This window comes from Penicillium chrysogenum (genome assembly GCF_028827035.1).
Source record: "Penicillium chrysogenum strain IBT 35668 chromosome Unknown utg000001l_segment0_segment0, whole genome shotgun sequence".
Taxonomy (NCBI): Eukaryota; Fungi; Ascomycota; class Eurotiomycetes; order Eurotiales; family Aspergillaceae; genus Penicillium; species Penicillium chrysogenum.
Genome location: NW_026622749.1, coordinates 7,060,693 through 7,087,094, shown reverse-complemented (window position 1 = coordinate 7,087,094; position 26,402 = coordinate 7,060,693). Strand labels below are relative to the sequence as shown.

Below are 26,402 nucleotides of genomic sequence, written 5' to 3'. Positions count from 1 at the left end.
TATACTATGGTGACTACTTGGTTCTCTCAATATGCCTATATCTTCTCTAGCCCGGAGTAGACAAACGTAGAAGCTAAAGCCAGCACATACGTACGATTACCAGCATACGGACCGAAAGAAACCTAGATAAGCCAGGGTAGGCACCTGGGCAATTCATTATTCAAGCGCAGCATAAACTGGGCCGCAAAAAGAAATCATGGACCTCAGTAAGAGACCACTAAAAAAAACCCCGTTTCAACCATGAGGGAACGCGAGCAAAACAAGATCAGAAAAGATGTGTAAGACCTGCCCATTCATCACGCAGACGCCATATTCTCAAGAGAATCAATAGAAAGTGTAAGATAGAAACAGAAAAAAGGAAAACGAAAAGAAACACCCCCATTTGACCTCCGGGAAAGGAGCATGAAACGTAAAGCAAAGCGTAGAATGCAGCATAACCGCAAGAAAAGACAGAGCCCGACTGCACGCTAGATCGCGACAGCAGCCGTGATGCAAGTTGCATCTGCATCTTACTCGTTCTTGCCCTGGGTGACCTTGGCAGCCTGGATAGCCGACATCTTCTGAGTCCAGCCCTGGGTAGGCTGGGGCTTCTTGACGGTGCGGAGATCATCGGTCGAGAAGCCAGAGATACGCATGTTGTAGTTGCGCTCGAGGACAAGCTGGATATCGCGCAGCTCGAGGGTCGAGGAAGGGCGCAGCTTGGCGAGACGACAGGCTTGGGTGACGACTTCGTCGACGAAGTCATCGGCCATTTGGAGGATGAACTAGGAAATGTTAATATTGGTTTTAATCTTTATGTGTTTCTCACTTTGGAAAGGGACAAGCTTACCTCTTCCGCATCGGGAGTCAGCATTTCTCCTTCGCCACCACCGGTGACCTGGCGCACGAGGATGTCGAGCATCTTCTTGCTCAGAACGCGCTGGCCTTCACCTTCCAGGACGTAGCCTGGGTGTTTCTGGATCGCGGGCTGGCCCATCATGCCCATGGCGCCGTGGCTGGGACCGCCGGACAGAGAGGGACGAGAGCCTGGCATTGAGACGGGCTCGGGGGTCGAGACGTGCAGGTTCTTGGGAATTGCCATGTTAGTGTTGCGGGTCGAAGCCTCGCCTGGACGGTTGGCAAGATAACCCTGAGGGTGGGCCTGCTGGTTGGCCGCCTGCTGGTTGGCCGCCTGCTGGTTCATTGTTTGTTGTTGAGGGGTAGGGTTGGTGTAGGTTTGTGCAGCTTGTGAGATAGCAGCTTGGTGAGAGAGAGGACGAGGTGGGCCTTGGTTCACCTGTTGGGGAGGCCCGGGTGGTGTGGGAGTGGAACCGTCAGGATGGGGGTTTTGGCTGAAAGTGACTTGCCCTCCTGGAGTTCCTTGCTGGGATGGTTGCTGTGGACGTTGCACCTGAGGCAGTGGCGCACTGATTGGGACTGGAGTATTTCCAGCAGATTGGGCGGAAGGGGCTTGACCAGGCTGAGAAGTAGAAGGGGACATGGCAGTTTGGCGTGCTGCGTTGACCGCCGAGTTGATAGTATGGGGAGCTGGGGGTTGAGGCTGCCCTGATTGCATGGCATTTGCTGCCGCTCCTGCCTGGGCATTTGGCACACTTTGAGTTGACACGGGAGGTGCGACTTGGGCCTGGTTCATATTAACAGGTGTATTTGCCTGTCCTGCCTGATTCATCGCTTGATTTTGTGGGTTTTGCTGCGATTGAATCTTGAAGCTTTCTTGTTGTTCCTTGAACTTGTTCAAGAACTCGGTACCCTCTCGGAAGAGCTTCTCAGCCGCCAACTGTCGGTTTTTGAACTCTTGCATTTCCTCTTGGCTCATATTGCCCTGAGCCTGCCGCTGAGCATATGACGAACGAAGATCAGCCATGCGGGCCCGGCCAACCTCCTGTTTCTGGAGAGCGATACCATATCGCAACCGAGCCTCGGGTATCCATGTCTGCACCTGCTCGGGGGTCACGTTCGGAGGCAGGAAGAAATTAAGCGCGCTAACCCGGGCTTGAATTTGCGGGATGAGCTGGTTGATCGTCTGCGGGTTGTTGGACTGCGTTCGCTGTACCGGTTGTCCCTGTGGTCCCTGCGTACCCTGAGGACCTTGTACTGGCTGTGTCTGCTGCCCTTGCTGTGGCTGTTGTCCTGGCTGTCCCTGTGCCGCTGCCTGCTGCTGCTGGTGCTGTTGCATTGCCTGCTGTCGGTTCTGCTGGAAAACCCGCATTCCCTTCATCAAATTCTGAGACAGCTGTGAGAGTTTCGTATGTGCCTGTTGGTACTCGTGGGTCTGTGGATCGCGGGTGTTGAGCAGATCCCAGAGACTGCGCACTAGCTGGGTATGCTGGGCCTTCTGCTGGTCACTGAGGTGCGGCAGCTTCTGCACTTGATCGGTTCGAATGAGGTTTGAGTGCTGCGGCTGCTGCGGGGCACCCATTGACTGGCCAACCTGGCCCTGAGACCCGTCCATCTCCGCGATGATGTACTGGGGCTCTGCGGAGGATTCAAGGGCACGAAGAGTTGGGTGTTGGAGATAGGATGATCGAGGCAAATTGTTCGTGGCTTTAGATATGGCCGGTCGCAGTTGCCTACCTAAGTGAATATTAAGTGAGGTTATACTCCAGGGTTGTATGGCACAAGGTGGGATAAGTCCGAATGCAATGGACCCTAGACTTTGGCAGATTACGACTTTTGACGGCGGTGATGGAGGTTGGGCCTGGTCTTGGCATCCGCTCTTTAACAGACTGTTCTGTTAAACTACAGCCTCGCAGATACATTGATGGATATACATTAGTTAATTGTGTTGGTAATTTGTATATCTTCTTTATTGTCTGTAACATTCTTTGACTTTTAGAGCAACTGATCTATGTGGTATTGCTGTGGGATATCGTATACATTACTCCTATTACTTCCTGCTTTAACTTGCCTCCGACCGCCTTCAGGCGGTCAACCCTTGAAAGTTCAGGAGTAAAAACCCGAGCACGGACCAATATCACGTGGCTAATCGCAAGAGATCTATAGTTCAACGAGTGTTCAAAGCTGTGGTTTTCACTCTGACTTCATTGGTTGTATTTCGTCTGCAGTGCACAGTGCATTCAACTGGAGACATTTTCAGTTTTTTAAAGTACGTTACTAGTTTAATAGCGCTTTGGTTCAGATAACTGTAATTGAAATCTGGTAGGTTGGGTTGACCCAACGCACGGTCCCATTCCTGAGTGAAATACGTTAACCAGTCATCCATGGTAGATACCTACCTAGGTAGGTAGGTAGCCCCTGTTGCCAAGGACGTTTGTGGAGAGAGAATACTTCTTCTCTCCTCTCTTCCTCCCTTAGCAGTCAGTTCAATATTATCAACACTACTTGAAATCTTTTGAGTTGCGGTGTCTTATGCAATTTATGTTGTAAACAGGTCGAACCGTATTAGAGAATATATTGGCACTCGTATGGTGACATTTATGTAATATGACATCTGAAGTTCCCACACGATGTGGAAGAAGGCTGGGGTACACGGAATAAGGTTTGTAACATATATGGGATGCGCACTGTGTAAAAGGCAAATATAGTCCATGAATCAGAGCAGGACCGGAAAATTTCCAGTCTGCCGATCTGTGCAAAACGCAGACGTAGGAGAGCAGCCAACATATATAAGCCAGAAATGTCTATTGACTAAGCTCATAGGGGCCATGGGCACCATTCATCAAGCCTTCAGATCCTCTAGTTGGGCCTTGTGAACCTCTCACTATGCTCGTTTGTATTGAGGTAAACTTTGCATAGTCGCTTCCCGAGCCTGAGTCGTGATCCAGTTCATGCAGAGTATCACGCTTGCTGCGAGCGATCTCCAGAGGTGCACCTTGCTGGACGAGACGAGGGCCGAAATACTCTTGGGGTGGCGGGGCGTCCGGAAGTTTGGCTTGTCGGCGGCGGCGGCGAATACAAAACCAAGCAGTTATCCCAATGATTGCAATAGCAGCACACCCGCAGCCAATGCCAATACCTATCTTGGCACCAGTGGAGAGGCCAGTCCTGGAATCACCAGAAGAGTTTGGTGAGTTTGTTTCAGAACTGTTGCCAACAAGACTGGAGGGGAGGGGAGTCCAGTAGGATGCCCAAGTACCTTCCCAACTATCCTGAGTCCCCTCAATGGTAGTCGTAGTGGGCTCTATATTGACAAGGTTCTTAATGAAACTATCATCTGGCCCCGGGGCCTGAGACAGAAACCAATATTTCTGCGTCCAGTGCACACCGTAAAAGGCTGCTTGCAAAAAAGCTCTGCCGAGCACAAGGTTGCCATCAGTGGGCATAAGAGGAAGATATGGAGTGTCAGTCTCCACCAGGGGAGCCGAGAGAGTGAGATTTAGAAGAGCGAAAGGAACTTTGATGGTGAACCTTTCCGTATTGACATCATTCTTGACGAAAGTAAAGGCCAAATAGCTGGGGGATGTGATGATTTTGGAGTAATTCTCGTCGTCTGTATCCCACGTATAGAGACCAAGGTCGGAGTGGTAGGAGACAGGTAGATTGGCAGTAATGGCATCACATGTACTCTGGGGCAGATAAATATATGGATTTGCTGCATCAATTGCAACATTCATCCCAGATGACAAGGAGGAATTAGACCTTGCCATCAAGCCTGTGATGTTGGAGGATCCCCAAACTGAGCCGCCGTCCGCAACGCCGATGCTGATGTCAAGCATTTCGATTGGGAGCTCCGCGCTTTCAATTGGCTGTGTAGATATATCCCCAAGCACTCGATTCTTATCGTAGCCTCCCAGATGCAGAGATCCAGGGATTCCGAACTTTGGGGAGCCGATATGCATTCCATAAGAATAGGATGGAGTAACACTGTTTTCATACAACCAGCTAGTAACAAAGGTACCGTTCACAGGCGGTCCCCTGTTCCTAGAAAATGTCTGGTTGAAATCCGGAGCCCCTAGCGCAAGAATACCCAGCTCCAGGGGGTACATTCTTCCACCTGGGTAAGTTTGATACCCCTGCTCAATGGCAATCAAGTTTGAATCTGGCGTAACCTTCCCACCAATATCTATGGATTCAAGGGCCCGATAGGCATAGACTTTGTGAGGGACTGCATTCGCAACCCCCCATTGCAGGTCTACCCAGTCATGGTCAGGGGCTAGATCAATTGAATCACTGTCCCAAGTGTACGAGGCGTCTGGGCTGAAAAGACCAGCAGCATTTCCATAGCAGTACGATGAAACAGTTCTGTTGTCGCAAAGCGTGTCCAAAAGGACATAAGTTGTCCATGCGCTTCCTGGATACATGGCTATCTCTGTGTCATTGCCACCCATATAGATGGTGACAGCATGCCAAGGGCCATCAAATCCAAATGTTGTGTCGGACCAGGTCATGGTCCAGGGAGTCAGGGCGGAAGCATGATCAAAGTACAGCAAGCAAAGGAAGATAATCGTATGGAAGGACAGGCTTTTCATTTCTGGGAAGAAGTCAGTATCGATTTATTATGTATAGATAGTAGATTTCCGGGGCGTATCGCAATGTGAATAGGAGTCAAAACGAAATGAAAGTTGGAATGCAACCTACTGCAACAGAAAGATCCCAAAGACAGATAGACAGAAGGAATATAAGGAACCAAGCCGAAGCACGATTTGCACGAGCAGGGATCAACAAGCAATGATGGAGTTTTTCCCAAAATCTCAATACCTAGTTAATGGGCGGCAAGCGATACAAGAAGTAGTGTTCAACCTTGAAACGTTGAAGACTGAGGCAAGCTGAATATACGACGGCTCAATCTACGTAAAGTTGAAGCCAATGAATAGTCTCGGTGACTGCGAAGCGCCTTCGATGGAAATGAGATTAAAGGGAGACTGGAGGGGTTGTTCGAGATTGAGCGAAATGCGAGGGTCCCCTACAACAGACACAAAAACAACCGGATTTGGTTAAGTCGTATGTTGTAAGGGCTCTACAGAGTATAGTGCGGTCATTTGTCCAGTCTCACGCTAATGTATGGAAGAGCAGGGTTTGAAGCGCCGAATTCCCTGCTATCTACGTCGTATGCGAAGTAGTCGAGTTCTATTTTTACGAAATCCTTTGTAATTTTGTCCGCGACATGACGGTTGGCTACCTTTAACTGTCGTTGGAGTGACAAAGTACGCATTGTAGATTCGGTGCTATCTGTGAGTGAGCATAGAGCTCTTTAGTACGTAATGGCGAGCCTCGCCACTTGCTCCGTGCTGCTTCTGTAGAGCAGCGAAGGCTTACAGTATGTTGTATTTACAGACATATAGAAAATTAAATGGGGACGCATGTCTATAATTGGCCCATGGTAGTGCACTTTTGTGCTCATGTCAGTAAAGAATGCAAGTCAGCTTTATTCGAGTCTGTACGGTGTACTCCGTACGTACAATACAAATTGTTATGAGGTATGAATGAATTGCTATTTCCGACAGCGCCCAAAAGGACTCTCTCTGGCCCCAATCAAAATTGCAGGCCAAAGTCTCTGCGAAGGTGCATGGGTGGACTCCAGCTGCCCTATAGGAATGGCTCGCTTGAACAGGGTTGTTACCGCTCTCCTCTGCCGATCTCGCTGATCTCTACGGAGCGCGTACAAATATGCGACTTCAAATCACGTATCCTGATCCACCGAACGTGATGGCCATTTCTATTGGTCTTTTGACCCACGTTAGCGTCAGGCTACGATGTGCTCAGTTTTAGCGTATGCAGCTTGGAGTTTCTAGGCCGTAAACCGGCGCTAATATTGCCAGCGCCACTAATTGCACATTTTATCTGCCCACGGACTCCTCCGTTCTCCATATTAAAACCGCACTAGTCGTGGGGGCTAACGCCATGACACGACTCTGTAATCTGGTCTTGCCCGACCCCTAGACCAATCCTCACCCACTCAGAGTTTGGTATCTTTTCACTTTTACTCAGTTCAGGCCCTCAGATGATTCGCTCATAGTTTTCGATATTCAGAACCCCCGTGCAAAAAAAAAGACAACGGATACCGCTAGCAAAGAAAGCCGAGACGGCATTTCGCGCCGTGACTTGAGTAGACAGATGGACAAATAAGTAAGTCCCATACGGTTTGACGATATGACTTGAGAGATGACCAACGCGTAGACCCAAGCTATGGAATCCAGCGTTACCTACCTCGTCACCGCCATCACTGCGATCGCAACGGAGTACTCGAGAAAGAAATTAAAATGGGACCTTGATATTCGGGTCGAATGCTTGTGCTGGGCTATCTTGTATCTTGGGCTCAGATTCCGACCTAAAGTATTGAAACTGCTGGCAGCGGACTCCGACGATGGACTATTGTCGCAGAAACCTGAATCCAAGTTCAATTGGATGGCATGGATCACTTCGCTTTTCATTGCGGTCGCGCGTATACTGGCGGTGTACTATGACACAACACTAGCCTTGGTATGTATACATACACTCCTATCTCTTTGACTTGTTGAATTCAGGCTAATTCTGTGCAGCCGCTGGCAGTGGTTTCTACATTCCTTGCACTGTCCTATCGAAACTCACGTTTTGTTAGTCTACCGGGACCGGGGACTAATAACGGAGTATCGCGACCAAAATCACAACTCCGACATTTTATGCAATCATCGATTCTCGGTTTACTAGGAATATCTTCTCTGTTCCTTCTTCTTGACCTGTCAAGTTACTCGTCAGTCTTGATTCTGGTTCTTTTTGCCTTGGCAAGATCATCGAGCTTTTTCTTGCTTGATACATGCAACGATTGTAGCCAACACCTACCACCTCTGCGGATGGTAGAGGCGATTGCCCTCCGAGTGTGTGTCATTCTCATAGGAGGTCTACTGATCATTCCTCCATCCTCCATGTTATCATGGCCGATGATACTGCAGGCTTTCTGCACTTCAGCAGGACTGGCAGCTACCATGTATCTGGTTTGTTTTTGCCATTTCTTCCAACCAGTACTTGTACGAAGATGGAGTTAAGCTAACATAGTATTGTCATCCCATTGAAAGATATTAAGCGGTCACACCTTTGCAGCCTCCACGATCGATTCCTACTCAGCAGCCGCGATCCAAAGCCTTCTGGCAGGTACTCTTCAAGAGTCTCTGGTCTTACCTTTGATCTCGGTCACATCGTTGGCATTAGGAATAACCGATCTCCCTCCATCAATAATACGGCGAAGGATCTTGGTCATGATGGTTATCCCGATGCTGCCTATTCTCACCGGGCGTTCAGCATTATGGGACATAGCGCTGTATCAATCACAAAGTGATTCAAATCCAGTTATGCATCCAATCCGTCAACTTGCTGCAAAAGCCGATCTCGAATTCCATACGATGATTAACAAGCAATCCCGAACACTGAGTGCATGTTGCGCAGAGTACGAACGTCGATACGGACGAAAGCCTCCTCTACATTTTGATAAATGGTTCAAAGCAGCCCGGGATCGGGATTTCCTGTTAACGGATGAGTTTGATTCCATGATGGCAGCTATGGAACCGTTATGGGGTGTTGCTCCATCTGATATTCGAGCTCGTTTGGAAAACGTAATTTCTGCAAGCCAGGGGGAGGGTATGTATCGGTTTACGGTTTCCCAGGGCAAACAGTCGTTCACCAATCCCCAAAACTGGATGGGGTCTATATTCAACTATTGGTTCAGCCCAGAAATCCTCCAAACTTTGCCTGATATGACCCTTGCAATGAATACTATGGATGAACCTAAAGTCGTGGTGCCTCACGACATGCTATCTTATGCCCTAGATGCTGCTCACGCCCCGCGCCAGGGCCCTGTGTTACCTGGCAAATATCCCGATCTCGCCCAACATGTTGACTTTTTGGATATTGGCAAGCAAAACACTTGGGATGCATTATCACTGTCTTGTGCCCCTGACACTGTAGTACGGGACTTTTCCGTGGAGGCCACCCGCTCTCCTTTCTTAACCGATATGGGTTTTCTCTCCAACCTGACGCTGAGTAAGGATGTTTGCCAGTTTCCCGAACTTCATAATATCCACGCTGGTCTTCGTCACCCAGCGTCAATGAGGATTACCCATGCACTAGTCCCGATATTTTCTCAGGCAAAAGCGTCCTGCTTCAATGATTTGCTATACCCGAGTCCGTTCTATGCCGAAAAACTGCGGTCGGGAGAGTACGAGGAAAAGCACGATGTGGATTGGGAAGAAAAGGATAACGTTGTTTATTGGACCGGGTCAAATACGGGAGGCTACTCTACATCCGAAAACTGGAGGTCCTTACAGCGGCAGCGCTTGGCATTAATGACGATGGACGAAAGCCGCCCTATTAGTTTGCTGAATTGGACCCAGCAACCGGGTAACCGAAGCTCTGAATGGGTATCTATCAATTCCACCATTGCAGCCATTTCCAACTCTACCCGGGTGCGAATCTCAGCTGCCATTCAATGCGACGATACCGCATGCATGGAGCAGAATGATGAGTTGAAAATCAAATCTGGTGACAGAGACGACATCACCGACGGCTATCAGGCACGGTACAATCTCGACATCGATGGAAATGGTCTCAGTGGGCGCTTCTACCGCCTTCTGATGTCCAAATCGGCCGTTTTGAAGCAAACTCTTTACCAGGAGTGGCACGATGACTGGCTGATTCCATGGCTGCATTACATACCGATCAGCATGGATCTTCGGGATTTCCCTGAAATTGTTCGTTACTTGACCCAAGAGTCGGAGGGACAAGATCTGGGCCGGAAAGTTGCTCAGAGCAGTTATGAGTGGTCACGCCGTGTACTTCGCAGTGAAGACATGAGACTGGTTTGGTGGCGGCTAATGCTGGAGTACGGAAGACTTGTCAACGACGATCGTGACCAAATGTGGTACAAGAACTAGCCGATAAACAACTCAAAGCGAAGAATACGTATATACCTACCTAGGTAGGTAGAACACACCTCATGTAAGCATACTTTTGTTGACCACCAAAACATTAATTATAAAACTTCTTTCCATGGTATTGCAACCTTGGAAGAACTGCATCATACTGAGTCACACTAAGCAAGCGCTGCCGAGGCCGACAAGCCCAACTTCGCATACCACATAGCAAGCCATATCAGTGACACAACGAAGGCACTATAGTGGCTCTGGTGGGCTTTATCTCCGAACAAAATAGATAAGGACTCGGGATAGAACTAACACGGATTTAAGACAAATATTAGTGGATCCTTATTTACGGAATAGTGAAGAAAAGGAAAGAGTTAATATCTTATAGGTGCGTAGGTGAGAAGCCCAAGGGAAACCCAACCAAGCTATCGAGCGAATTAAAATCATAAATCTTATAGAGAACCTTGGAAGGCTGGCATAGTCTCACAATCTACGGTGATAAGCCACATTCATATATACATACCGGCTTGATTCTGAAGCCGGTGCCTATAACCGCATTTAGATGGGAAGACTCTCCGGGACCTATCCTTTCACGAACTAGATAGTTATCTGTAAAGAATACCACCTAGGTAGTTGCGTAGGTATCAGGCTAGTCCTATTAGTCGGGCGAATTAAGCAGTGGGGGAAAACGTATAGTACCTACCTAGGTAGGTATCTCTTAGTTATATAGTTATTAACCGCCTTACTGAACCTTAGAGAAGTCTCTTTACCCCGCCAAAACTTCTTTTCTCTTCCTTCTCCCTCCTGTATTAGTATCTTGGTTGAAATGCACTCTTTGCTCTGAAGATCTGGCTGGTAACAAAGGACAGACGTTATTAAGGACAACCTTCTTAAGGTTGGAAATATACGCGGCTGATACTCTTATACAGTTGCCCAGGTGAGGTCCCGGGGACCAAGGCCGAAGTTTCGACCTATATAAGCTACTTGTATTCCCGAGGTCTAATTCATTCCTCTCTTCCTCTCTCTACGCGAACTGAATCACAGGAGATATCTATCTCTGAGTAAGTAGCACCCTCGTTAATTCACTTCTGACAGTATTTTAGCTTCCGTGCAACCGTGTTCCATCCATGTTCTCTGTCATTAACTCTAAGAGTGAAGGATTTTGGGGCTTGCGAGGTGATCGAGAAGGGGGAAAAGAAAGCCATATAAAAAAGAGATCCCCAAAAAGACATGACCAGGCACTCGGAGAAGCTTGCGGAACCGAGAAGAGGGAGAAAACACTAAAAAATAACAATATCATGGATAATGGATAGGACTCGATATCCATAACTATCGTAATTCATGGAAAGCTGTGTCATAAACATCTCTGAGGATTAACTTGGCATGAATAATATGGGCATCAGACCTCAGGTTGCTGGTTGTGGTGATCTCGACGCAGGAAGGCGCATTTTTGATAACAATTGGAAGCGGCCCAGTAGTAAACTTTACTCAGAACAAAGGCTCAGTATGAACAGCAGCCTGCAGCGCTGAGGAGTCCATTCTGGCCTAGTATGACAACTTGTCAGACCCTGTTGTTGCCAATAACCACCGGAGACATGACTAGAACAGGGCCCCGGGGTAAACCAGGGATAAGCCATCAACCTGTAAAGCTGTTTCTTGAGAGAAAAAGATGTGGTATCCATTCAGTGATGTCCACTGAGCATGATGTTGCTTTTCTGATGGGTAGGGAGACAGACAAGATGCCAGTAGACAGTCTTCCACAATGCAGGAATATAACCATGGCAAAGGAAAAGAATCAGCCTATCAAACCACCAAGGTCTCGATCCATGCCTGTAACCCGTTCTTCTAGCCTTCGCTTCCTCTGCTCTAAGTCTCGGATTTCGGCCAGTTCCCGCTCAATATCCTCATCGGTGACCTCTGGGACCTCAGGTTGTGCCACAGGCGCCGAAGGAAAATCATCTTCGTCATCTCCATAGGAGTGTCTCATTTGATCTAGTTCTGCAGTGTTCGTTGCAACCCGACCTTCCAACTGCGCTATGGACTCACTAATCATCTCATGCCGATAACGAAGGTTGGCAATCTTTTCCTGTGCACCGGCAACCGGACTTTGAGCTGGTTAGATTAAACAAAAAGGCATTGTTGCATTATGTGGCACTCACTAAACATTGCACAGGATCTCGGCCCCTCGAAGGAGCACTTCAATGTTGACCTCCCCGCGGGGTCCTCTAGTTGAGGTGCCCGCTGATCGCTTGATCTCTTCCATCATATCACGTCCCAGTACTCTTGCCACTGCGGACTGATTACGGTTGTCCCGTGCCGAATAAATGCGGCTTGCCATCGACTCCCTTTCGGTCTCAGCGGGGAACATAGTCCCGCGTCGTGTGGCGCGTCTTTGTGATCCATGAGCCTTGGTAGAGGGCTCGACCTGGAAGAGTGCTCGTTCATGGGCTTCTGTGTCACGGATCAAGGCTGTAATGTCGTGGGAGCCCAATAGCGCAGTGGTGAAAATACGCGGTGGGGGGAAACTGGACACTTGCGTTAGACAAAGTAACATGATTGAGGGATCTCATGAGCACAAACGGCAAGTCAGCAATAGCATTGGAAGAGAGCGTAATCTGCTCTAGGTGGGAATTCAGTAGCGACATGTTTGCGCGTATCCTGAAGCTCTGGATTGTGATGGAAGTAGTCGGATGCTCTACACTTCACCGCAGTGTTTACTCCAGGAAAGCTGCATATATGCCTGAGGCATTAAATTCAGAATGTGTCTGCGTGTCAGCAACTACGTCTAGCCACGCTGGAAATTGATTGAATACGATAGCGTGAGTTTGATTCAAATTTACAGGGGTTTCTCCTTTATTTTGCTTATTTTTTTTTCAATATCTTTTTGTCCTCTTTCTAACAGCTTCGACAGCAAAAGTGCCGAGTTGAGGCCGCCCGCCCGGGCGGTAAGCTCCACTGACTAAGCGCTCATCTGGTCTCTTGCGCCCGTTCATCCCATCTCTTGACATCACATCACCCATCCACTTCATCCATCTGTCCGCACAAGTTTTTCTTCTCCATTCTCGTGATATCGGCAGCTTGGCTCTCTTGAAATTGCTTTTCTCCTTTCCGTCTTCATATCGTGCTCACTCACCCTTCCCCCTACTTCCTCCGATAGCTTGGTGGCTGCCCAGCTGAGCTTGACAGCTTGAGAAAGATGCCGGCCGAAAGGCGTTCTTTGCGATCAAACAATAAATCCGACACCTCTTCATCCGCTAACGGTGAAAAGGCAAACTCGAACTCTCAGAGCTCGGGTGCGAAAGACAAGGCGCCCACCACTCGCGCCGCCGCCAACAAGGTCAAGTCAGCTCCGACCAAGAAAGACGCAAAGGGCGCATCAAACGGCAAAATGGGAGAGGATGATCAGTCGCATACAAATGGATCAAAGTCAACCGAGGACGGTGTGAATGGATCCGAAGATGTTGAGATGGGAGAGGATACGGCAGGTGCGCCTACATCCTCATCCAACACCAGCAAGGACCGCAAAAGTAACGAGAAGATGACTGTTGTAGTGCCCCCAACCAAGGGTCCCAGATCGTCCGGCAAGGATAAGGAGGAGGATGTGACGATGGAAGGTGCGGAGGATGGTGATGTTGAGAACACCGAGCCTGAGGTCGACCCGACAATGAAGGCCATTCAAGGTTCGTCTAGTCTTCTTCCTTGCTCAACATAGTCCAGATTTTTAACGGTGAATGTCTTTGTTCGGCATGGGTTTAGACATCAAATCCAACTTCACCTTGCTCGAGCGAGCCGTTGCCCACTTCGACCCCAGATTTACGCTCCGTGTTCTTCGATCGATATCGTCTATGCGGAAACACCTCACCCCGGAGGTCCTCGGCGAAGTCATTGTGGAAACCTATTCCGCTTCTAGTTCGACCGCCTCGTTCCTGTTGGAAGCTCTTGGTCAAACCAGTGCTTTCGAGAATGCTCCGGCCAACTCACAGATGGAGGTTGACTCGGATAAGAAGCCCATCCCCAAGGAGACCCTTGCCGAGGTGGATGCATATCTCTCTATTCTCGTCCAGATATACCTGTTCGACCAGCGGGAGATTCAGAAGGGAGCCCAGTTCTCGACAAGCTTGATCGAGCGCCTGCGAGCACTGAACCGTCGTACGCTGGATTCTCTCGCTGCCCGTGTGTACTTTTACTACTCTCTTTTCTTCGAGCAACTCGCCCCGCTCCCTCCTTCGCCTGCAGCGGCTGTTACCACTATTCGCCAGCCATTGTTGGCGGCGCTCCGCACGGCTGTGCTTCGGAAAGACGTCGATACACAGGCTACTGTGATGACCTTGCTGCTTCGCAACTACCTGTCCACGTCTCATATCTCACAGGCAGATCTACTGATCTCGCACAACCCATTCCCCGTGGCTGCGTCTAACAATCAGATTGCTCGGTATATGTTCTACCTCGGCCGCATCCGTGCCATCCAGCTGCAATACACTGAGGCTCATAGTCATCTGATTGGGGCTACCCGTAAGTCGCCTGCTAGCCAGGTTGCTCGTGGGTTCTACCAGGCCTCCCACAAGTTGTTGGTCGTTGTCGAGCTGTTGATGGGTGATATTCCTGACCGCGCAGTCTTCCGCCAGCCGGCCTTGGAACGGGCCATGCACCCTTATCTGCTGCTTTCTCAGGCAGTCAGTGTTGCTGATCTGGATGGGTTCCTCAACATTGTCAACACCCACAGCGAGACTTTCCGGAAGGATGGCACATATACATTGATCTTGCGTTTGCGGCAGAATGTCATCAAGACCGGTATTCGCATGATGTCGCTCTCTTACTCCCGTATCTCTCTGCGGGATATCTGCCTTCGTCTCGGACTCGACAGCGAAGAATCTGCCGAGTACATCGTGGCCAAGGCTATTCGGGACGGTGTCATCGAGGCGACGCTCGATCACGAGCACGGGTTCATGAAGAGCAAGGAAGTGGGTGATATCTACGCCACTAGAGAACCCGGTGAGGCGTTCCACGAGCGTATCCGCGCCTGTCTAGCCCTCCACGATGAGAGTGTTAAGGTATGTCACTTTTATTCCCTCTGGACATTCTGATTTTTCTTTTTCTTTTCCTTTTTGGCCCTTGCTAACGTGACTCGTCCGATCACAGGCTATGCGTTTCCCCATGAACCAGCACCGTCTGGAGCTCAAGAGTGCCCAAGAAGCTCGGGAACGGGAGCGCGAGCTTGCCAAGGAGATCCAAGAGGGAGACATGGATGATGAAGATGCGGGAGGTGATTTCGATGCCATTTAAAGAGTACGGTCCATAATCGATACAGCATTTTTTTTCTCCCTCCACCGCACTGGTTCCGTGCATGGGTCTCTACCTTGTAGCGGGCCTTTTTCAACCCGTGTGTTAATTGTGCAATTTGTTTTATTCTGGCTCTTTTATTCGGATCTGTATGAAGGGGAATGCGCAGGATGCAAGACCAAGATGGCCGGCGCAATCTTCTGTGTCTATTATACTGGAATTATTTCTTGCCCTGTGCCTCTATTAGAATCGTACGTGTCAACCGAGTCATCAATGGCTTGTATATTGTAATTTCCCTATGATTATTGTCCCCTTCCTATGTTCAAAAGTACAAAGTTGTCGATAACACCGAGTCATACTTGGTTGCGTAGCACCGGGTCCGTGCCGACCCGAGAGAGCTCGAAATCTTTCCCGCCCGCAAGATTGTTCGTCCTTGTACTCCGCAAACACCTCACATCGGTATCTTTTGTGGACTGGGTTCCTATGGTTTAGTTCGGATTCTTTAATTTATAATTGAAGAGCACTCGCATTGAGCATGGGAGCTCGAACTGCATCGGCCACCGGGCTGATCCTCTCATCACGAACGCCTGTCTGTTCCCAATGCCTCCGCGATGACCTGCGATTCGCACATATTGCTCTCCAATCCCGCAAATACCACCCAACGCGCCGGCGGGATGCCTCGCCATTCGGAGCTGCCGTGTCAGCGGCCCAGGCAATCTTCAAGGGCATGCCGAAGGCGCCTCCAGGTATCTCTGTCGACCCGTTGAGAATGGTTGGGAAAGAGCTCAAGTTCCTCACCAAGAACATCCGACAATTGCTTGGGTCGGGTCACCCAGCGCTGGATAAGGTCGCCAAGTACTACACTCATAGTGAGGGCAAGCACATGCGGCCCATGCTTGTCCTCCTCATGTCCCAAGCCACAGCTTTGGATCCTCGCAAGCACCACAGCTACACGGATAAACCGAGTCCCGTCGATTCCTCCTTCAGTGCGCCATCCATTCTCGAAGACGCCAACCCAGAAATGAACCCGCTCGTGGCCCCGAACGCCGACAGCAAATATGATATCGCGGGAGATGACTACATCCTACCTTCACAACGACGGCTGGCCGAGATCACAGAGTTGATCCACACAGCATCTCTCCTGCACGATGATGTTATCGACAATGCCGTGACACGTCGCGCCAATAGCTCCGCGAACCTGGCGTTCGGAAATAAGATGGCTGTGCTAGCCGGTGACTTCATGCTCGGGCGTGCCTCGGTTGCATTGGCTCGTCTGCGTGACCCCGAGGTCACCGAGCTCATGGCCACTGTAATTGCTAATCTGGTGGAGGGCGAGTTCATGCAACTGAAGAACACTGCGCAAGACGAATCGAAGCCCGTCTACACCGATGAGACACTTTCCTACTACCTCCAGAAGACCTACCTGAAGACCGCCAGTCTGATCAGCAAGTCCTGCCGCTCTGCTGCGGTTCTGGGACGGAGTGCTCCGGAGGTGATTGAGGCCTCGTACGCCTATGGCCGCAACTTGGGTCTGGCTTTCCAGCTTGTTGATGATATGTTGGATTATACAGTCACCGAAGCGGAGATGGGTAAGCCCGTTGGCGCAGACTTGGAGCTTGGATTGGCGACTGCGCCACTCTTGTTTGCATGGAAGAGCAACCCGGAGCTTGGTCCTCTGGTCGGACGGAAGTTCCGCGAGGAGGGTGATGTGCAGCGGGTGAGTGTTTACAATGGCGCCGCTTGGTACGATAATACTGACATTTGTTTTTTCCTAGGCCCGTGAGCTTGTTTACCGCAGCGATGGCGTTGAGCAGACCCGTGCTCTGGCCCGGGAATACGCCGACAAGGCCATTGCCGCTATCAGCGACTTCCCAGACAGTGATGCCAAGGCCAGTCTCATTGAGATGTGCGAAAAAACCATGAATCGGAGGAAGTAGAGGAGGATATTGCGCTCCTATGTACACATATTTGTCTTTCAGCTTGCCCATCCCTTGTTGTTTCTAGGTGACTGTCTCTTTTCTATATGCCTGTGTACACTTATGTCTTAGATGGTTGGATATATATACTCGATCTTCACCAATAGAAACCTTTTCTTCTCTTCTCACGTCATCCACAGATGTTATATAGTTATGCTGGTTCTTAATCTCTTAATCTATGGATATGTACGTATTTGGCTGAACCCCCAATAAGACAGCTGTCGAAAGTTGATACCTAGTAAGCAAAAGGTAAAAGCAGCCCGCCACGAGGCTAAACTCCGTCAGCGTGATCTTTACCTAGGTAGAGTGCAGGATTCTGCATCTTAGGCATGAGACCCTTTATCACGCGCTTTTGGTATAAGATCGGCGGGTCTTGAAGTCACGGTTGCACTGCATGAGGAGAATTATCGATTCTTTTCCTGAATTCAAGTCTTCAATACATATGTATCCATGAGCTAAACCACCCATATACAAAATGGAAATTAGCTAAAACAGTAACAGGTGAGGTTGTTGATTTTCAAGGTTCCTTTCACGTTCCTTTCACGTTCCTGACAGCTGGTCGATTAAGCGGGGTCCAAAGGGAGCTACAAGGAATACCACAGTAAGTAACTAAGATACAATATAAATACAAGTTTTCATCCCTGAAAATGGTAATTTAAAAATGAAATACAAATACGTAACCAGTAATGCCGAGGTACCCAGCACCTCCGTCATCCCGTCATGCTTGTGGACAATCTGGAAGCTGCAACTTCCTGCAACTCACTCTCTCACTCTCTTGTGCGCTATACTTCTTTGTCCCTCATCTCGCTCGTTTAATTTCAGAGCAGGTCTCTTTTTCTCTGCCGTATCCTTCTTTTAGCTGGAGGTCGCTCTCCCAAACTATGGAGCTTTCGATCCCGCATTGATCGACTGGTTCCCGATGGGTTCGCTCGCTAGCTTCCTCTTCGTTTACGCCCTCGGTGGAATCACTTTCATTCCACTAGTTCTGTCCTCAATCATCCTCTATGCCTACTTGACCCTTCCATCTGCCCAACTCCCGCAATCGTGCGAGAAAGCGCCCGATGCCGTCCGCCAACCTACCGATGACGACTTTAGTCTGAAGTCCGGCACCGACCAGCTGGCGGAGAAATTCCATCGCACCCACGAGTCCGATGTCGCTGCTGGATACTTTGCTGTCTGTCGTGAATATGTTCCCGGTGGGGTGAATGGGAAGCCCCCCGAGAGAACGACCCCCGCGGGGGAAGTCGTTGCTGCCGAAAGTCCTAGTGTGTACCAGACTATGTACCGGAGCCTGTTCGATCGGAAGCAGGCACCTAGTATCGACCCGGCGAAGGCGAATGGAAAGATGACGAAACGGGCGCGGAATGTCTTTTACATTGTTCTCCGGTATGCCTCTCTTCCCCCGGGTGTATAATCTGTTTGTTACTTAAGCGCCGATAGCTGACGTTGAATGATATGTGCTCAGACATGGCCACCTAATGCTCTACGATGATGTAAATCAGGTCGAGGTGCGCTATGTCATTTCGCTTGCTCACCACGATGTGACCATATACGGCGGAGAGGGAAATATCCCAGAAGGAGAGTTGTGGCTCAAAAGAAACGCCATATGCCTCTCTCGACGACTGGCTTCGCTTGGGGATCTAGGGGGGCCAACTCCGCCATTCTATCTCTTCTCTGAAAACCTGTCTGAGAAGGAGGATTTCTATGTCGCCATGCTGCAGAATCAGAACCGGTTGTGGGACTCGTCTGATCGCCCGCCCAAGCACCAGGAGTTTGATACCAAGCATATTGTCACGTTGGTTCAGCGTTTGCATTCCTCCGAAGAGCAGTTGCAGACACGTTGGATCAATGCTTTCCTTGGAAGGTGGTTCCTAGCGATGTACCGGACACCTGAGTTGGAAGAATTCGTGCGGAGTAAGATTGTGAAGAAGATCTCTCGCGCCAACAAACCCAATTTCATTAGCAAGATCGGCCTCCAGAGGATTGATATGGGCGAAGGGGCTCCGTTTATCACCAACCCAAGACTGAAGGACTTGACCGTGGACGGCAATTGCTGTGTGGAGGCCGATCTGCAATACACAGGAAACTTCCGGGTCGAGATCTCGGCGACTGTGCGCATTGACTTAGGCCCTCGATTCAAGGCCAGAGAGGTCGATATTGTCCTTGCCGTTGTGTTGAAGAAACTTGAAGGCCATTTGTTGGTACGCTTCAAGCCCCCACCCAGCAATCGCATCTGGATGTCTTTCGAAACCATGCCGAAGATGGAAATGGACATACAACCAATTGTCAGCTCCAAGCAAATCACATACAGCCTCATCCTGCGCACGATCGAGAGCAAGATCCGCGAAGCAGTGGCAGAGAGCATCGTTCTGCCTTTCTGGGACGACGTTCCCTTCCACGACACCTTCGGTCAGGCTTTCCGCGGTGGTATCTGGCAGCGAGACACTCCAGAGTTGAATTCTCAGGTAGAAATACCAGAGATACCCGATGAATCTGGCGAAACCCCTCCGACCCCGAAAAGCATTGGCAGTGATTCCATTGAAGTCCTCAAGTCCAAGGATGATCGCACGATGAGCATGCCTATCCTTTCTGAGTCCGGAGCGACCAAGAAAAAGCTGCGCAAAGGCCACAAATCCCCTCTATCAGATCTGCAATCGAACAGTTCCACTGCAACTTCCACTGGTGTTGAGAGATCGGACAGCACACCGCTGCCTCGCGCTATTCGGTCACAGACCTTCTCTCATGCTGCAGATCCTGTGCTCACAGCAGACAATGCCAAGGTTGACAAGCCCGTTCCGGGAAACAAAGGTGAAGAGAAGAGTCATGCAACAAGCGCCATGATAGAGATATCTACCCGGTCCCCACCTACATCTCCGCAACGAACCCCGGGCACCTCGCCACCTACAGGTGGCCTTATGATGCCAGAAAATGCGGTCCATAGCCGCGAGTCGTCGGTTGCGGATTCTATTTACAACGCTGGTTTTGCCCATGAGAGCGTTATTCAGAGACCTACTTCTACTCGCATGGAGAGCGGGTCCTTCTCCAGCTTGAGAAGCTCTCGGGGTAGTTCCGCCGTGTCCGTTGTCAGCGACACGGCTCCACGACGCAGCACAATTGAAACCATCACCAAAACCTTTACATCTTCTGACGACAGGTCTTCTGGTCCAACGACTCTTGGGCAAGCCACTGCCGCTGCCAAGAAATGGAGTTGGAGCGTGTTCGGTAAGAGTGACACAAATAACGGTCAAGAATCGCCGCGGGCTCCTTCAGGCACGCCTAAACAACCGATCGGGCGTGGCCATCCCCATCCACCGCTCGGAACACCCTTGCCGCACCCAGATAAATATGCCCTGAAGAGGAACTCAGGGACATTGCCCAAGCGTAAACCCGTGGCGGCACACACAGTGCCTGAACGCCCCAAGACGGGAGACCAGCAGCCCCTGCCATCACAGTTACCTCGCAGGAGACCCACGGCCCCTGAAGTACGTGATGCGCAGGGTGCTGATGAACTGCTTGTGGTTGAGGCACCTCAAGAATCTGAGCCTAATAGCCCGGTCCCTGGGGACCCGGAATTAGACTCTAGTCTGATGGCCCCGACTACTGTCGACAGTGAGACATCATCAAAGGCTGAACAACTCGAGGCTGATTCCGAAGAGCAAGAAGAATTGCCCGCTGTTGGATCCTTGCGCTCTGTTGATCAGGCGCCTTCTTCAACTCTGGGCAATCATGAGGCCTTGCCATCTACTGGAAGCGTGGAGATACCCTCATCGTAATGCTCGTTGCCTTTGCTTTGACATGAAAGAGGGAAAGGACTGTGGACCTTTCGTTCGCATATATCCATGCATCTATCGTTGATTCCTTCGTCATATTGCTGTGCTGGATTTGAAGTCTCCATGTCGGGCTGGTTATCCCCGCATGCGACCGCTCTCTCGCATAGAATATCCCAAGGCCCTTACGTGTCTTCTTTATGTGACTCCTTTATGTTTGCAGCTAATCCTCCGATATTCAATGTATCCCTGTCGCTTTTGAGTTGTTTCGAACGAAGTAGATTAAGCAAACCGTAGAGATTGGTCCACATGAATACTCCATTTATCCCTGCTGCCTGGCCAGCAGTGTGTATACATCATACATATGTGACGCGTAGACCAGAACAACCTTCGTAAGGGATAAAGCGTTAAATTCGAGCTGTGGCCCAAACCCGCATTGGCTTAGGCGTCGCCAAGACTCCCGACAGGCGCCAGCTTTCCCGTTCCCCATCAACGTCATTGCTTGAACTCCCACGTGTGTCTTTTTTGGTGCTCCACCAATTCCTCTTTGCTTTGCGATTCGAATAATCTGCTTATTCCGGTCAGCGCAACCTATCTCTAGCGTCTGTGTGCTGTCCGGGTTCGAGATCTTGTCACCGCGATAAACCTTTCCGACATTCATCCACTCCCCTCCCCCTGAGCACGCACCCCAACGGCCACGATGAGTCGGTAAGCGAGACAGACATGGAGTTTTAAGAGTGCTTGTCTGATAAGGGATTGTGCAGGACCGAGGCCGATTTGGCCATCAATATCCGCAAGGCCACCAGTATTGGTAAGTCGTTAATCGGGGGATGAGACAGACAGAAGAGAGCGGACATAACGAGCTGACACTTTGACAACCAACAGAGGAAACCGCCCCCAAGCGTATGTCTGAATCATATTTCATTGTCCCCCATCGAACCGATTGATGCCGCTTCGACTTTGCCTCGTCCGAATCAAACTGACCATCCCCCGCGCCTGTAGGGAAACATGTGCGGAGCTGCATCGTCTATACGTGGGACCACAAGTCGTCGGCGGCTTTCTGGGCTGGCATGAAAGTGTATGTTTTGGGATACCCGACAGGCATGGAATGGGGCTGTTGTTCTCATGATGGCTGACACGGCTTCGTTCTTTACAGGCAGCCCGTCCTCGCCGACGAGGTCCAGACGTTCAAGGCCCTGATCACGATACACAAGGTTCTTCAGGAGGGCCACCCCATGGTTGTTCGCGAGGCGCAGCAACATTCCAACTGGATTGATAGCTTGATGCGAGGAGTTGGAGGCGACGGCGTTCGAGGTATGGATTCCACGCAGGACGGCTGCTCAATTGCTCTCTGCTCAAGGAGTGGAAACGCATGCGACGGACGGTATAATGACAGTTCCGGATAGGATATGCACCGCTCATTCGGGAATACGTCTTCTTTCTCGAGGCGAAACTGAACTTCCACCGCAACCACCCCGAATTCAACGGTATGTCGTCCAGGGGTGACCAGTTCTGCGAAGGGCGAGTGTCTGACAATTGCAGGCTTGTTTGAATATGAGGAGTACATTAGTTTGAAGTCGATCAACGATCCGAACGAAGGGTGCGTACATACCTGATCTTTGCGGCGATGGAGAGAGATGTTGACAGTCACACAGCTACGAGACCATCACGGATTTGATGGCTCTGCAGGATCAAATTGATTCATTCCAAAAGCTCATCTTCTCAAACTTCCAATCCGGCACGAACAATGAATGTCGGATCTCGGCATTGGTGCCACTTGTGCAGGAGAGTTATGGCATCTACAAGTTCATTACCAGCATGTTGCGAGCCATGCACACAAGTATATTGCCCTTAGTCTTTGGGATTTGCGTTCAATGGCCGCTGACTGACGTTTCCTGCAGCCACCGGAGAGGACGAAGCTCTCGAGCCACTCCGAGGCCGATATGATGCCCAGCACCACCGCCTTGTACGGTTCTACTACGAGTGCTCCAACCTGCGCTACCTAACAGGCCTCATCACAATCCCGAAGTTGCCACAAGATCCGCCAAGCTTGCTTGCCGAAGATGAGGATCGCCCAGCTCTTCCCAGACGGCCGGCGAAAGAAGTGGAACATCAGCCCTCGCCGCCCCCGAAGGTCGCTGCTGAACCAGAGCCGATCAATGATTTCTGGACAAGCGAAGCTAAACGCCAGCAAGAAGAGTACGAGGCGGAACAACAACGCTTGCAGCAGCAGTGGGAGGAGCAGCAACGACAGCAAATTCTCGCCCAGCAGCAAGCCCAGAACGATTTCGAGGAGCAGCAGCGTCTGCAGGCGGAACAGCAGCGGTTGGCACAGGAACAGCTTCTCCGCGACCAGTACCAGACACACACGCAAGGTCGGCTGGCAGAGCTGGAGCAGGAGAACCTTAACGCCCGTGCACAGTATGAGCGCGATCAGCTGATGCTGCAGCAATATGATCGCCGTGTCAAAGAGGTTGAGGAGCAGATGAACCACCTGACCTCGAACCTGAACTTGCAGAATGCCTCTAAGGACGATCAGATTCGATCCCTGCAAGAGCAGGTGAACACCTGGCGATCTAAGTACGAGGCATTGGCCAAGTTGTACTCACAGCTTCGGCAAGAGCACCTCGATCTTTTGCAGACCACTAAGAGCCTCAAGCTCAAGGCAGCTTCCGCACAAGAGGCAATTGACCGACGAGAGAAGCTGGAGCGCGAGCTGAAGACCAAGAACTTAGAGCTGGCTGACATGATTCGTGAACGTGACCGTGCTCTGCATGACCGTGACCGTCTGACGGGAACTAACAAGGATGAATTGGAGAAGGTCAAGCGCGAGCTTCGCATGGCTCTTGAGCGTGCTGAAAATGCGGAACGCTCAAAGGGCACCGAGATCTCGTCCTTGCTGTCCAAGTATAACCGTGAGATGGCTGACCTGGAAGAGTCCCTTCGTGTGAGTAACTGTCCACTTAGGTGTGTGATTCATGCTGACCTTATAGATCAAAACGCGCGCATTGGACGAACATTCTAGTCGCAATAATGACCGTCAGGAAGACCTCGACCTCTCTCTTCGCGAGAAGGACGAGGAGATTGAGGTGTACAAGTCCGGTATGGAACAGGCTCTTATGGAACTGGAGGAACTGAAACTGGTAAGTGGTGATATTGACAACGTTCGATTTCTGCATACTGACCATGTTCCACTGTAGAGCCAAGGCGATGTCGACCATGCGCTGGACGGCCAGATTGACACTGTCCTCCACGGCACAGTCGCCAAGATTAACGATATTATCGATTCCGTGCTGCAGACTGGTGTGCAGCGTGTCGATGATGCCCTGTATGAACTAGACTCGTCCATGCAGGCGGGTAACCAAAATGCCTCTCCTCCTTATGTCCTTTCACAGATTGAAAAGGCGTCGGCTTCTGCAACCGAGTTCTCAACAGCTTTCAACAACTTTGTCGCCGATGGGCCAAACAGTCCCCATGCTGAGATTATCCGCACAGTGTCCATTTTCTCTGGATCTGTCTCGGATGTGTTGAGCAACACCAAGGGTCTCATCCGCTTCGCCACTGACGATAAGAGCTCCGATCACCTCATTAATGCTGCACGCAAGTCTGCTCAGGCGACTGTGCGGTTTTTCCGTGGCTTGCAGTCGTTCCGCCTCGAAGGTCTGGAACCACTGCAGAAGACTGATGTTGTTATCAACAACAATCTTGAAGTCCAGCGTGATCTGCAGGCGCTGTCGAAGCTAGTTGACTCCTTCGCTCCCAAGCACACCAAGATCAGCACCAGTGGTGATCTGGGAGACCTTGTCGATCAGGAGCTGCTCAAGGCTGCCGATGCCATTGACGCAGCTGCCCAGCGTCTGGCCAAGCTCAAGAACAAGCCCCGCGATGGGTACTCGACCTACGAGCTGCGCATCAACGATGTCATCCTTGCTGCGGCCATTGCTGTCACCAACGCAATCTCAGAGCTAATCAAGGCCGCCACAGAGACCCAGCAGGAGATCGTTCGTGAAGGCCGTGGTAGCTCGTCTCGCACTGCCTTCTACAAGAAGAACAACCGCTGGACAGAGGGCTTGATCTCTGCCGCCAAAGCAGTGGCCTCTTCGACCAACACATTGATCGAGACTGCCGACGGTGTAATCTCGGGCCGTAACTCGCCAGAGCAACTCATCGTCGCCTCAAACGATGTTGCGGCCAGCACTGCCCAGCTTGTTGCAGCCAGTCGTGTCAAGGCAACCTTCATGAGCAAGACCCAGGACCGCCTGGAGACCGCCAGCAAGGCTGTTGGTGCTGCTTGTCGTGCCCTCGTGCGACAGGTGCAGGACATCATCAAGGAGAAGAATCGCGATGGAGACGAGGGAGAGGATTATGGAAAGTTGAGCTCGCACGAATTCAAGGTCCGCGAGATGGAGCAGCAGGTATGCGACGTCCCCTTCCCCTTGTATCCCATCCATCCAATGCTAATATGTATCCTCTCGACAGGTCGAAATCCTCCAACTCGAGAACGGTCTTGCTCGCGCCCGCCAGCGTCTGGGCGAAATGCGCAAGATCTCGTATCAGGAAGAATAGTGTATCTTTCCCTCTTGGCTGTCTGTATATTCCGCGTTCCAATCTCGAGGAGTTTGATATTGTCCGTGTCGCACTTTGCGCTCTTCGGCCTGGGCCTTTCTCCCCAACCTCCGTGGTTAGACTTGTTTTGATTTCCCAATAGCGAATTCAAGTAACTTACCCAGTTTTCTGAATAATTCTGGTGCATAGTCCCAATCACCTGTATCCTGCCCATGTACCGTCTCCGGTAGTCAAGCCTGTAGAGCGCAAGATTGCACGGTCGCACAGTCGCATGGTCGTATGGTCGCACAGTCGGGATGCACGGCTCGCCTCCGGCCTGTCACCTTGCTCGACTCTGCATGCCAAGCCTTGTCTCCATACCTGACTGGTGGAACCATGGTACGAAGCGCATGCCGATCCGCGGGTGGAGCCGACTAGCGGCGGCTGTAAAGGAAGAGTATCGAGACGTCATCTCATGCACGAAGACAAAGAAATGAGTTTCTGGGCGTCACTGCGTGGCCGGAGCTTCGAGAACAAAGAGACGTAGAGGCCCAATGGTATTTCGAGCGAGGCATTGGGAAGGTCGAGTTCGTAATTCGGAAAACATGGGGGTTGCCGATGGTTGGTTGTCGAACTGAATCCCCATCATGCTAAAGATGCGATCGTGTCCTCGCCATGCGCCTCTACATATCCATTTACAATCCTATATGCTACAAAGGAAGCATTTTGTGAAACACGCAAATGGAATTTCAAACTAAAGTACATAAAAAGCGCTCACGTTGCAGGAAAAGAGCGTCTGGAAAACCCCTTGGGAAAGAAAGCCAGTCAGCTCAGTTCCTGAGAACTTGTCATGAGCGGAAACAAAACAATTGAAAGCCGAAAAAGTCGGCAGAAAGATTCAGCTAATTGTACAGATGGGCGCAAAACATGAGAAAGTAAAATTTCTTTTTTCCTTTTTTTTTTTTTTTTTTTCGACTTTTGTGGGTAAAGATGGAAATATGTCTGATCGTTGAGTCGTCCACTTATCACCAGAGTCGGTCGGT

The 26,402-nt window shown here is 50.4% G+C and overlaps 10 protein-coding genes across 10 annotated transcripts; 6 read left to right on the top strand and 4 right to left on the bottom strand.

The window, feature by feature from the left end:
- Window positions 1-509: 509 nt before the first annotated feature.
- Window positions 510-2,452, bottom strand: N7489_002819 (putative transcription initiation factor TFIID subunit 12; the record flags this gene model as incomplete). The annotated part of the gene is made up of 2 exons (XM_056708574.1): window positions 510-764; window positions 830-2,452. The coding sequence occupies 2 exons, from the start codon at window positions 2,450-2,452 to the stop codon at window positions 510-512; spliced, it is 1,878 nt and encodes a 625-aa protein (XP_056572876.1).
- A 1,189-nt stretch (window positions 2,453-3,641) lies between these two features.
- N7489_002818 (uncharacterized protein) lies at window positions 3,642-5,429 on the bottom strand (the record flags this gene model as incomplete). Its single annotated transcript, XM_056708573.1, has 1 exon — window positions 3,642-5,429. One exon carries the CDS (start codon window positions 5,427-5,429, stop codon window positions 3,642-3,644), a length of 1,788 nt encoding a protein of 595 aa, XP_056572875.1.
- A 1,657-nt stretch (window positions 5,430-7,086) lies between these two features.
- N7489_002817 (uncharacterized protein) lies at window positions 7,087-7,519 on the top strand (the record flags this gene model as incomplete). The annotated part of the gene is made up of 2 exons (XM_056708572.1): window positions 7,087-7,380; window positions 7,499-7,519. The coding sequence occupies 2 exons, from the start codon at window positions 7,087-7,089 to the stop codon at window positions 7,517-7,519; spliced, it is 315 nt and encodes a 104-aa protein (XP_056572874.1).
- A 105-nt stretch (window positions 7,520-7,624) lies between these two features.
- Window positions 7,625-8,134, bottom strand: N7489_002816 (uncharacterized protein; the record flags this gene model as incomplete). The annotated part of the gene is made up of 2 exons (XM_056708571.1): window positions 7,625-7,857; window positions 8,056-8,134. 2 exons carry the CDS (start codon window positions 8,132-8,134, stop codon window positions 7,625-7,627), a joined length of 312 nt encoding a protein of 103 aa, XP_056572873.1.
- Window positions 8,135-8,225: 91 nt separating this feature from the next.
- Window positions 8,226-9,803, top strand: N7489_002815 (uncharacterized protein; the record flags this gene model as incomplete). Its single annotated transcript, XM_056708570.1, has 1 exon — window positions 8,226-9,803. The coding sequence occupies one exon, from the start codon at window positions 8,226-8,228 to the stop codon at window positions 9,801-9,803; it is 1,578 nt and encodes a 525-aa protein (XP_056572872.1).
- A 1,783-nt stretch (window positions 9,804-11,586) lies between these two features.
- N7489_002814 (uncharacterized protein) lies at window positions 11,587-12,436 on the bottom strand (the record flags this gene model as incomplete). Its single annotated transcript, XM_056708569.1, has 3 exons — window positions 11,587-11,896; window positions 11,951-12,316; window positions 12,372-12,436. The coding sequence occupies 3 exons, from the start codon at window positions 12,434-12,436 to the stop codon at window positions 11,587-11,589; spliced, it is 741 nt and encodes a 246-aa protein (XP_056572871.1).
- Window positions 12,437-12,894: 458 nt separating this feature from the next.
- N7489_002813 (proteasome regulatory particle lid subunit RPN3) lies at window positions 12,895-15,080 on the top strand. The gene is made up of 3 exons (XM_056708568.1): window positions 12,895-13,471; window positions 13,548-14,842; window positions 14,931-15,080. Exons 1-3 carry the CDS (start codon window positions 12,988-12,990, stop codon window positions 15,072-15,074), a joined length of 1,923 nt encoding a protein of 640 aa, XP_056572870.1. The 5' UTR covers window positions 12,895-12,987; the 3' UTR covers window positions 15,075-15,080.
- Window positions 15,081-15,606: 526 nt separating this feature from the next.
- N7489_002812 (trans-hexaprenyltranstransferase) lies at window positions 15,607-17,008 on the top strand (the record flags this gene model as incomplete). Its single annotated transcript, XM_056708567.1, has 2 exons — window positions 15,607-16,788; window positions 16,847-17,008. 2 exons carry the CDS (start codon window positions 15,607-15,609, stop codon window positions 17,006-17,008), a joined length of 1,344 nt encoding a protein of 447 aa, XP_056572869.1.
- A 958-nt stretch (window positions 17,009-17,966) lies between these two features.
- N7489_002811 (SMP domain-containing protein) lies at window positions 17,967-20,820 on the top strand (the record flags this gene model as incomplete). Its single annotated transcript, XM_056708566.1, has 2 exons — window positions 17,967-18,433; window positions 18,513-20,820. 2 exons carry the CDS (start codon window positions 17,967-17,969, stop codon window positions 20,818-20,820), a joined length of 2,775 nt encoding a protein of 924 aa, XP_056572868.1.
- A 694-nt stretch (window positions 20,821-21,514) lies between these two features.
- N7489_002810 (putative cytoskeleton assembly control protein Sla2) lies at window positions 21,515-25,380 on the top strand (the record flags this gene model as incomplete). Its single annotated transcript, XM_056708565.1, has 12 exons — window positions 21,515-21,522; window positions 21,579-21,625; window positions 21,700-21,717; window positions 21,817-21,892; window positions 21,971-22,128; window positions 22,221-22,301; window positions 22,357-22,414; window positions 22,470-22,654; window positions 22,716-23,761; window positions 23,808-23,957; window positions 24,015-25,229; window positions 25,294-25,380. The coding sequence occupies 12 exons, from the start codon at window positions 21,515-21,517 to the stop codon at window positions 25,378-25,380; spliced, it is 3,129 nt and encodes a 1,042-aa protein (XP_056572867.1).
- Window positions 25,381-26,402: the final 1,022 nt, after the last annotated feature.

Bases quoted from the DNA above. Each gene is read 5' to 3' on its own strand.
- N7489_002813 (XM_056708568.1), top strand. From the start codon at position 12,988: ATGCCGGCCGAAAGGCGTTCTTTGCGATCAAACAATAAATCCGACACC. The intron at 13,472-13,547 runs GTTCGTCTAGTC...GCATGGGTTTAG, and splicing joins GACAATGAAGGCCATTCAAG to ACATCAAATCCAACTTCACC. The intron at 14,843-14,930 runs GTATGTCACTTT...GTCCGATCACAG, and splicing joins TCCACGATGAGAGTGTTAAG to GCTATGCGTTTCCCCATGAA.